At 40.6% G+C, this 11,319-nt stretch overlaps 1 protein-coding gene across 2 annotated transcripts; it reads right to left on the reverse strand.

The window, feature by feature from the left end:
* Positions 1 to 3: 3 nt before the first annotated feature.
* LOC124147650 (peroxisomal targeting signal 2 receptor-like) lies at positions 4 to 11,311 on the reverse strand. 2 transcript variants are annotated; one of them, XM_048380723.1, is made up of 11 exons: positions 11,135 to 11,311; positions 9,690 to 9,862; positions 8,797 to 8,832; positions 7,630 to 7,707; positions 6,030 to 6,138; positions 4,354 to 4,463; positions 3,511 to 3,624; positions 2,688 to 2,743; positions 2,024 to 2,120; positions 1,377 to 1,498; positions 4 to 917 (listed from the first exon to the last, which is right to left on the reverse strand). In XM_048380723.1, exons 1-10 carry the CDS (start codon positions 11,241 to 11,243, stop codon positions 1,430 to 1,432), a joined length of 951 nt encoding a protein of 316 aa, XP_048236680.1. In that variant the 5' UTR covers positions 11,244 to 11,311; the 3' UTR covers positions 4 to 917; positions 1,377 to 1,429. The 2 variants fall into 2 exon arrangements, with proteins under 2 accessions (XP_048236680.1, XP_048236679.1); XM_048380722.1 differs by having other exon boundaries at positions 4 to 913; positions 1,373 to 1,498.
* Positions 11,312 to 11,319: the final 8 nt, after the last annotated feature.

The following is an 11,319-nucleotide window of genomic DNA, read 5'->3' on the forward strand; positions in this document are numbered from 1 at the left end:
AAACATGCTTTGGTTGTTTAATAATAATATTTCTGATTATTTATAAGGGACTCATAAAAGTTCATGTAGAATTCATCATAATAGATAAAAGGTATGTTTGATATGTACAAATACATGACAGATGACAGAATTATATGGATGGATAACTATCAGCGTAAATTCAAACATCTAACAGGACTGATCGAAAAACAATAACTCAAAAACAACTGCCATAATTTCTCTAATATCCAGTAAGATGAAAATCAAATTTGCCTCATCATCCTGATTTGTGGCTTAAGGTTTGTTAGTTTTGGGATGTTACAACTAATGCCTATTTCTGCCAGTTATCCAGTGACAGGCATCAAGTGGAAATTCCTGGCTATAATGTTGTAAATGCTCTAAGACCTGCAGCTCAATTTACCCGTAACTTTTGCAAGAATCTTATTGAACTGTTGACATACACCAAGAACAAAACATGAAATTAACGAGAGAATGTGAAATCCACTGATGTACAATGAAATATGAAACTAACTAAAAAAACATAAGATATTGAATAATGGAGATCAAAGGCTGGGTAGCAAGATCAGAGTTGCATTTTGTCTGATATAGTAAACATAAGTCTTTTTTTAAATGATACCTTTGTTGGTTGTGCAATATCCCTGCACAGGGGAAAGTTTAAAGTATTCAGTATTATGTCTGGGTAATCAAATCACATTGAACTCTGTTCTAGCATTGATTTGTCAAACACTTATTATATTCATTTATAATTCATTTGACCAAAGAAACTAAATTAATTTTCATTCAATCACAGTGTATCAATATACATATTTGCACACTCACAAAAATATACACTTTAATCAACATACAATTAATCTTCTTTACCTTCATTATTATGAATACAATATAATAGGCAATTCAAACATTAAAATTTGAAGTATCAGAGCTCCAGATAAGCTGCGTATCTGCGTGAAATACGCAACGAACATTACAGATACGCTACAAAAATAAAACTTGTGCGTATCATCAAAATATTGTGAAGTAATCCTGCGTATTCGATTAGCAAATCAGCAACTTATTTTGAAATTATAAACGGGCATTCCGTCAACCTTGCCAAACTCCACGATGACGGTAACATCATGATCATTTGCCATCACACTTTCTTGTGGAAGTATCGTGGTATTTTTGAGTCCCATAAAGCTCTCGAACCCACACGACACCAGTTTGCAGGGACTAGATGAATAGTGTTTTTAAATATTTAACTTAAATACCCACATGTGTAAAAACTAGTGGGTAACAGAATTTTGAATACGCAGATAGAATTACTGATACCCAATAATTTTAAAATGCATGGGTAAAATACCCACAACACCAAAAGCTTATCTGGAGCTCTGAAGTATTCTCCCTGCTGTGAAACGTCCCTTCTGAGCACTAGACAACCATTCGATGATGCTCAGGGAGCTGGGATACAGGACTTGGGGTGATACACATGGAGAAGTTCATCCCAGCCACAGTCCGCTATCTGCAAACAACAAACATTCAGGACTAGTCTTGAAGGGCATCTGGAAAGGGAGGATGGAGTAAGTGTCTACCATGTTGAGAATCGAATCGTCCTTTTTGCGTGACGAGTAAATAATGTAACCACTAGGCTACCATGCAGACCCCTTGACATGGAGGGGGGCGGACTGTTAGCCTAGTGGTTAAAGCGTTCGCTCGTCACGCCGAAGACCAAGGTTCGATTCCCGACATGGGTACAATGTGTGAAGCCCATTTCTGGTGTCCCCCGCCGTGATATTGCTGGAATATTGCTAAAAGCGGCGTAAAACCATACTCACTCACTCACTCACTCACTCACTTGACATGGAGGAGCAGTCAGGACTACTATCTGAGTAGTAGGTAGTCTTTGTGACCACTAAATGCCAGTTTAGTTGGCTCTTTTTACAGGTATGGGGTTCTGGGGGCCTATTCTTTGCCAGAATTCCCATGTGGGAGTTGAAGTAGGCTAAGTCTTTCATATCATTAATACCCAGTTTTGTGTATAGCCTACCTGTCCAGGTACATGCAGGTTGAAGTCCAGGCCGTACACAAACTCTGTGTGGTGTTCAATCACCTCCAGGGCCTCGGGGCGAGTGTAGTCCCAGATCCTTTAGGGATGAAAAACAACCATCTCAACTATCAATATACAGATCTCAGATAACCAGTTGATACAAGCAGTCTTTGTTGTAACATCTACTAGTCCTTCAAGGAACACATTACCAGTGATGAGTTCAAATATGTAGGGATTACACACGAGTAACTGCTATTGACATTTGTTACAAACAATTAACAAAGCTGGTGAATATCATTATTTGTAATTAATGTCCTGTTACGCGTGTTCTATCGGACATAAAATACAGTTTCAAAGTAACAAAATACTTCGTAATTGGACTTAAACTAGACCCTGAAAGTTAAAATAAATAAATGAAAATAAATACAACACAAATATGCTGCACAGAAATTTCATGCAGTACAGCATAACGTGTAATATGTGAGAATCTTTAACTTCGTACTTCAATATCCATGCTGCATTTGAACTAGCCCCTATGTTTCTACTGCATGTGCATTTTGTATGATTTGATCATTGTGGGCTGCACATTCTTAATGCACATGCCTAGAATTAATGCAAAAGCTTAATTTCAGCATTGGCATTGACCTCATCTGTCACGTCTTACCGAGTCGTGAAGTCATAGGAGCAAGAGATCAGCTTCGTCGCCATGAACGGCGAAGTCTGAAACAGTGAATTTACAATCGGGTGAAACCATTCCCTGACCATTCCGTTAATCGGGATACTTTGAGCCCATTTTTGTAGAAATTCGTCAGAAAGTAGTCCAATCCTGTTAAAATCAGCTTATAGTTCTCACTGTCGCTAAACAAAGATCTGAGGACCTTCCATTACAGGTCAGATCTGAATGACCTTTCAGGAACTTTGACCAAAAAATGTAATGACAAACAAGATGTCAGACAGATGCCAGATGTCAGATGCCAATCAGACAGCAGCTTTCTCAAGCTATACGGCACAAGGTTTAAACTGGCAACTTCCCTTCCAGACTTATGTTGACAATGTTCTTTGAAAACTGAACAAAAGAACATCCTGGAATGTATATGATATGGTTGAGATTGTTTGGCAGTATTTCCCACAGCTATGCCACATTCCATTGAATGCTTATCCAATTGAAGCGAGAGATGTCATTCAGAATACCCCATGTTAACCTACTCGAGGTTGCATGATTAGAAAACACATTCTGATGGTCACTTTCCTGATCAGGTAACCGACACTCTGATTGGTCGGATGATATGTTGTTCTGATGTGACCAGCAATGTCCTCAAAACTTTGTATAACGGTAGTGAGAACTAAGATCTGATTTTTATGAGATTAAATTAGTCTTTATTATGGCTCGTCCAGAGGCATTAAATAACAAACAAATATTAACTCAGGACAACAAATCACTGGGGACTGGTGATCATCAGTGAAGGTTATCTGTGTCTGCATCTCACCCTGATTCTCCTGACGGCATACTGGTGTCCCCGCATTTCACACACTTGCTGACGCGTACTCCTGACGTCCCAGCCTCGGATCAGTCCGTCCACACCGCCAGTGAAGAGGACATTCTGGAGACAAGGCAGGCAACTACTGAACACTGACCCACTTCACCCGCGGATTCAACTTTTTGTGATTTGACAATTCGCCTTCAGTAATCATGAAATAAGTTAGTTATGGTGTTGTTATGTGTTTATTTTAAAAATAAATATCACCTATACATTTCCTGAATGTATAAACATCTTAGTACGCCTACATAGTTTGCCATCACACATCACACAAAGTATATATCCTATTTTCAATACATATTGATGAGAATATATGGGAAAGGTTGACAAAAATTAAGATTACAAATACCCGGTATAAAAGCAATGGTCCGCCCTTCAAGTATGCTGATCGTAAGAGGCGGCTTAATTATGAACCAGGTTCAGTGACTTGGTTGATGGCTTAACATGAGTGTTGCTCATAATATCAATCACTGGATTGTCTGGTCCAAACTTGATAATTTAAAGTTTGTCGTCATGTAGATGGAATATTGTGTGCGTGCATTGAACAACAAACACCCATTGACTAGGATATGTGTTACGAAAGTGGACAGCATGATCTAAATCAGTATTCCGCTCTTCATATCTGGCTCGTATTTATGAAACATTTTTGAAAAAGTACAATCATAGTCCTTATAATCTTTCACTAATCTTGGACAAGGGGATGAAAAACTGTCTCAAACTCTGGTGTATAACCTGCATATCACATCTCAGAACATCCACTGACCGCCCCTGATGATGGCTATTGATACTGACCTGATCGTACTTGCACCAATCACATGTAAGAATTTCACCACTGTGAGCAGGAATAACACAAGTAGGAAAGTTAGGTTTGCGAGCGTCCCACACTCTCAACGTCTGGTCGCCTGTAACAGTTGGGTACAACAGATGTACACACAGACAGACAGGTAGACTTCCCCAAGTGTATGTAATATCACATATAAGGTACCTTTGCAAAACATCGCAAAGAACAATGAAGAATGAAGCATGCTTTATTTCATGATAAAATATTGTTCTATCATCACATTTCAGGAGACTCAAACATAAGCTCGCAACTTGATGACATCGTAAATTGGATGACGTAATTTTTGAGAGGGAAGTGTCTAGAGCGATGTTCCCAATAGATGTGAGGTGAGGTGAAATTGGGTTTAACGTCGCGTCCAAGATTATTGCACTTATATAGCGACGTGCATGCACGTGTATGTGTGTGTGTGGCTGCTTGTACTAGTCCGGACTGATGCCGATTTATAGTGCTAGCTCACTGAGATACCATGCCGCAGTTTAACATGAATACCCCACTCAGACACAGTATACTGACTCCGAGCCGACCAGTCCTTGTTTTAGCCCCTTAATGCCGAGCGCCAGACAGGGTAACAACAAGTACAATCTTTTAACGTCTTTTTGTATGACGAGGCCCGGGATCGAACCCTGGACCTTCCGCTCTCCGGGCGGACGCTCTACCACAAGACCACGGAGGCGGTCCATTATAGATGTAGCTGGGCAATGCAGATAAACATGATGGCCAAACAGTCGCATCCATAAGTGGAGAGATATGACAATCGGTATTGGGAGAAAAGATACAGAAATTCAATGTGAGAATAATGAGAATATGCTGTAAACACCAAATTAAACTCCTCTGTCCATAAAAGGGACTTGCCCAACATTGCCAAGGTCAGAATGTATTCAGGATGTCATCATTACTAAAAAAGGAGTAATAATTATTAAAGCTCAAACATTTTATTAACATCCTTGAAAAAGGCTGTACATAATGTTGGTATCTCATATATGAAAAAAACTACTAGTGGTCATTGTTTGTCGTGCAATAAAACACTGCAGGGAGAATAAACCACTTCGGGTTGCACCCCTCATAGTTTATTCTCCTTGAAGCGTTTTATTGTATGACAAACAATGACCACAAGTTGCGTATTTCTTAATAATGCACTTCGGAACACTACTGCAACCCGAAGTCCTCCTTATCTATTCGCAGAATCCCCAGCATGTATCACTCGCAGAAGTCTGACCGAAGGGGGATGTTATGACGATTGGTTTGTTTGGTTAGAGTCAGGGGCAAATCTAAAATTCTTGTCAAGTATGAAAGCTTATCTCCAAAGTTAAAAAACATTCTTAGGGTCTTTTGGGTGAAAAATTACATTTTTACTTCTCATTATATTTAAAAACTACAGTATCTTAGGAACACAAAAATACAATTCACAAGCTTCAATTCATATTTATTACAGAGATATATGGCATCACACATTTGGACCCATTTTGAGACTCATAACTGTTCATGTAATAATTGCAGACGACCTTCACTGAAGTAAGTTGATGTCAAACATCTTTATGACGTCACTGTAATTGTATCGTAACACTCATGAGGTCCCTTTTGTCCCGGTGGGTCACAAATATTGCTTGCCATGGGAAGAAAAACATACCTGATACAGATGCAAGGCATGCTGGTATATGTGGTGACCACACAGTGGAGTAGACGATGGAGTCGTGACCTCTGAAGGTCACTAGCGACTGGGCCGAATGCAAGTCCCACTGGGAACAAGATAGACATGATATGTACATCCCACCTGAGTGAGTGAGTGAGTGAGTGAGTGAGTGAGTGAGTGAGTGAGTGAGTGAGTGAGTGAGCCGAATGCAAGTCCCACTGGGAACAAGATAGACATGATATGTACATCCCACCTGAGTGAGTGAGTGAGTGAGTGAGTGAGTGAGTGAGCCGAATGCAAGTCCCACTGGGAACAAGATAGACATGATATGTACATCCCACCTGAGTGAGTGAGTGAGTGAGTGAGTGAGTGAGTGAGTGAGTGAGTGAGTGAGTGAGTGAGTGAGGTCTAATGCTGCTTTGGACAGTATTTCAGTCAAGTAACAGGAAATCCAGAGGCATGTTCAGGAGGGCGGGTGCTCGCGATATTATGCTAGCGTGCGCTGTTGAACACGGCTAACCGCGCAAGCGTGTACTTGCGATCAAGCCCGAGAGGTAGTTCGCCTCGTAATCCAAGATGGCGTCGCACATTGAACAAAAGTTTGCCTTTGACAAGAATGGAACCGATGTCAAAAGAATAATCTTTTAGACTAGATCTACCATCAAAAAGTTATTTTTGCATTTTCATTATATTGACCCGTGTTGATCAGGGAAGACAATAGGTCTTCCCCAATCCATATGTTTGCCGTAAGGATCGAGTGATAAGACTCGCTGACTTGGGTGATGCATGTCATTGTATCCCCATTGCACAGACCGATGCTCATGTTGATTGCTAGATTGTCTGGTCCAGCACAGGGACATGTAACTAATAATAAAAATAAACACTTGGTTATCATGAACATCAAAGTATGAACCCATCAAACTTGTGATGAAATTAAATGTGTGAACCTATGACACTTGTGGACAGGGCTGTTTTGATCCCCGGCGACGCCATTTTGGATGCTGTGCCGCAATAGCGAGTACGCGCCTCCCGTTCAGAAAGGCGTGATATTGCCTCACTGTACTCTCGCGCGGTCGCTCGCCCTCCTGAACACGCCTCTGGTACTGTTGCTGGTCTTTGATTTTCACCTCTTTGGTGAAATCCACGAGTACTAGTAAACCAAGCTTGAAACAAAATCAGGATGCATCGGGATTGGAACCCACAATCACAGATTTCTCGCATGCCAGAGCGACATACTACAGGAAATGCTGTAGTAGCCTCACGATGTGTCTAGACATCACGATATGGATCGTAGATTGAGAAACAGCATGCCTGACTCTACTGACAAGTACATGCATAGTAGTTGGCCACGGAGTGAAACATTCGCTAGAAACTAAAATGAATGCACACTGCTTTTTAGACAAAATAGACGGTAATTCACTTGTTGATCTCAGTGTAGAGCAGTTGTACGCGCAAGTTTAAAAACTAGTTATGAGAATGAAAATGTACACATGATTAAGCAATTACCTTTGTTACTGTTAATGCCTAGGGTGCTAATGACATCAGATGTATGTAAGGATGGTACATACCCATGAGATACAGCAATAAGTCAACTCACAATTTTGATCAGGGTATCCCAAGATCCGGTCACCACAAGATTCTCCCCGCGCGTCGGACTCCAGTCAACAGAATTAATCTGGTATCAGCAGAATGACCATAAAATAATTCAACAAATCACACAACAAACTATAACCAAGAAGATTACACAGAACACCCACCATTTTAATACGTATTATGATTCTTTTCAAGTTTTTACAACATCCTTAAACATGTTGAAAACATATTGCATTCATGCATATTCCAGCTCATTCGGTATCCCAGTTCCAGAGACTAGGATATCCGGGGTAGAACAGGTCTTCAGCAACCCATGCTTGTCGTAAGAGGCGACTAACGGGATCAAGTGGTCAGGCACGCTGACTTGGTTGATGCAGGTCATTGTATACCATAGATCGATGCTCTATCACTGGATTGTCTGGCCCAGACTTGATTTACAGACTTCCATCACATAGCTGAAATTTTGCTGAGTGTGGCATTTCACAACAAACAAAAAACACAGTTCCAGAGATCTCTTGAGGCGCTGATCCACCCTCAACAGACCTGACAACATATTGTCATCATTATGTACACAAACTTTCAAATAGCCCTGCCGATTTCTTTCATGTCTCAATTTGCATTTCCTAATAGAAATATTTTTCTAAGTTCTTAGGACTGCCTCCGTGGTTTAGTGGTACAGCGTCTGCCTGGAGAGTGGAAGGTTTGGAGTTTGATCCCCGGGCCGCAAGAGACGTAAAAAGATGGTTCTTGTTGTTACCCTCCCTGGTGCTCAGCATTAAGTAGCTAAAACAAGGACTGGTCAGCTCGGAGTCAGTATACTGTGTCTGAGTGGGGTATTCATGTGAAATTGCGACATGGTATCTCAGTGAGCTAGCACTAAAAGATCGGCATTAGTCCGGACTAGTACAAGCAGCCACACACACACACACACACACACACGCACGTCGCAATATAAGTACAATAATCTTGAAGGCGACGTTAAGCCCCATTTCACCTAACCTCACCTCTAATTTCTTATCTGGAACACATGTGAACCTCTTGTAGGCATTATTAATGTCATGTTTTGTTGAGATAGTCCAAGAGAGGAAGTTGACAATTTAAACACGGCTCAGCCTGATATCAGCTACGAGGGATGCCTAATACTCACAATATGTCTATGGACAATAATTACCTCCTTGCTGTGCTCCTTGAATGCTCTCAGTGGACCCTGGAAGTAAATGATAAGGCAGAGGTCAAGGTCAGCAGTGGATGTGGTAATCATGCAGCATGGAGAACAAAGGCCTGGTTGGTTTGTTGTTTAACGCCGCACTCAGCATTATTCCGGCTATATGACGGCGGTCTTGACAAGACAAACCTGTGATTGATATCATGAGCATCGATCCACACAATTGGCATCGATGACATGCTTCAAACAAGTCAGCGAGTCTGACCACCCGATCCTGTTAGTCACCTCTAACGACAAGCATAGTTGCCTTTTACGGCAAGAATGGGTTGCTGAAGACCTATTCTACCCCGGATCTTCACGGGTCGAGTACAAAGGCAAGTTGTCTAATCTTCACATCTAATCATTCAGTAATCAGTGGGAGATGTTGTGGAGCATACATTTTTGTTCGTCTTCTTGAGTGAATTCAACATCAGTTACAAGTACTGTCAGAGTGAGTGAGTTGGGCTTAATGCTGCTTTGAGCAGTACTCCAGTTATACCATGGTGTGTCAGCTTATTGTGTGAGGAAAGCCAAGAGTGACGCAGGTCTCGGACGTTTACCACTTGGGTGAAACCCACGAGCACGAGCACGGTGCTGACAAACCTAGAAACATAATTGGGTGAGCCCTGCCCTATGTGAGAATGGTGTTACTCCAATTGTAGCAATATTCCAGCAATATCACTGCAGGGACAACCAGAGATGGGCTTCACACATGGTACCCTGTGGGGAATCGAACCCGGGTCTATGGCGTGATGAGCGACATCTTTAACCACTTGGCTTCCCCACCGCTTGCCAATCTGGCTCATGTTACTGAATCCTCTGTAACTACTTCATCAACTGTAACCATGGAAACACATTACCTGTTCCTGCAGGACATCCCATACCAGGAGGGACCCATCTCCACTTGCTGTCACCAACACATTCTCGTTGTTTTCTGACCAAGCCACATCAAACAAGCCATCACTCCAGTCAAAGGTGCGAACTGCCGCTATATGGTCTTGTCTCAGCTCTAGTATGAACAGAGTGCCACACCCTTGCAACATAAACACACAAGAGTTGGAATAATTCCTTTAGGTTTTCGTCTTGCTTTTTGTATTCTTATCTAGAAACTAAACCCTACAGAGAAAAACTTTAACAAGAAATTATAGATTTTAGGTAAAACAAACCATGCTAAAACATTTCATCGAGAAAACAGTGCTCATATCACAAAAAAAGACCTGAAACATGTGACATAAAAGATACTCAAATAATAAAATATCCTAAATGAATATTGTCATATTTTAAATAGATAATATTTAAAAAAAAAAGAGAATAAAATGCATTATCATCATAATAATACTTGAAGGGTAATTAAAGTTAAAAATATTATTCCGATTTGGTTACGAATATCAATTTTCCTTGATACATTTAGTTAATTTGCGAGAGAGAAAAAATCATATTTGTAGAAAGTATTTAAATGGCCAATTGAAACTGCTAAAATCACACGCTCCATAATCAGCTGCAAAAGCAAACCTATTTGGGGGCGTGGCCTAAAGCTACCGGCGCAGAAGTGAGAAATGTTTTCATTAGTTGATATGTTTGCCTGTCAGGGATTAATTCCCTGAATAAACACCTGAATGCATACGTTGTGGACACAGTAATCAAATGGATGAGCAGAAAAAAACCACAAAAACGTTTTACAAAATCCGAGTTTGAAGCAGGCAGACTGGGTGTTTGACTGATCATCATGATCATTGAAATTGTGCAACGAGTTAAACACAGGGAACCCATTTTAATCCCGGAAAGGGGAATCAGTTTAGCCTGTCGTTTTTTATTGTCTGTTTTATGCTATTGATGTTTTTCATATTTAACTTTGGTCAAGCATTTGTGATTATGTGCGCCCTAAGCCAATAAAATCTGCAAAGTTGCTTTGTGGACTTAAATTCCCCTTTTAGTCAATGATTAATTTACACATAACAATGTTTGTTTGTTTGTTGTTTAATGCAGCACTCAGCAATATTCCAGCTATATGACGTCAGTCTGTCAATAATCGAGTCTGAACCAGACAATCCAGTGATTGACATCATGAGTATCGATCCATGCATTTTGGATACATTCTGGGAATTAGGGAGTACAGCGACCTCGGCAGCAAATCTCAGTAAAAATTCTAGCTCATATTGTTATCACATTAAATAGTACAGTCCGTATTGTTTTAAAGAAACAACAAATCAGTGGCATAGTTATTTAGTAGATCTAAAGTAAAGATAATCAAGAGAGATTTTTCGGAATTTTTCAACATCATTTAGATATGAATAAAATAAAATACCTGCGATGCCATAATATTGGGAAGAGGAACAGGCTAGCCTGTTGGGAAAGTACGGTGAAAATTTTACAGAGTATCCATGCCGGGATTGTGTTCTAAATGTCACCGTCATGAGAACAGACTTAGCCCCACATTTCACGCCACCCAAATGTTGTTGTTGAGACACGTTTGAGAGTAGCCTCCCTTGT

The sequence above is a fragment of the Haliotis rufescens genome, unplaced genomic scaffold, assembly GCF_023055435.1.
Source record: "Haliotis rufescens isolate VD_foot unplaced genomic scaffold, xgHalRufe1.0.p SCAF_32, whole genome shotgun sequence".
Taxonomy (NCBI): domain Eukaryota; kingdom Metazoa; phylum Mollusca; class Gastropoda; order Lepetellida; family Haliotidae; genus Haliotis; species Haliotis rufescens.

Excerpts from the sequence above, each read along its gene's own strand:
- LOC124147650 (XM_048380723.1), bottom strand. The coding sequence starts at position 11,243 with ATGACGGTGACATTTAGAACACAATCCCGGCATGGATACTCTGTAAAA. Across the intron at positions 8,833-9,689 it reads GGGATGTCCTGCAGGAACAG|GGTCCACTGAGAGCATTCAA; the intron begins GTAATGTGTTTC and ends ATTTACTTCCAG. Across the intron at positions 2,744-3,510 it reads ATGCCGTCAGGAGAATCAGG|ACTTCGCCGTTCATGGCGAC; the intron begins GTGAGATGCAGA and ends TCACTGTTTCAG.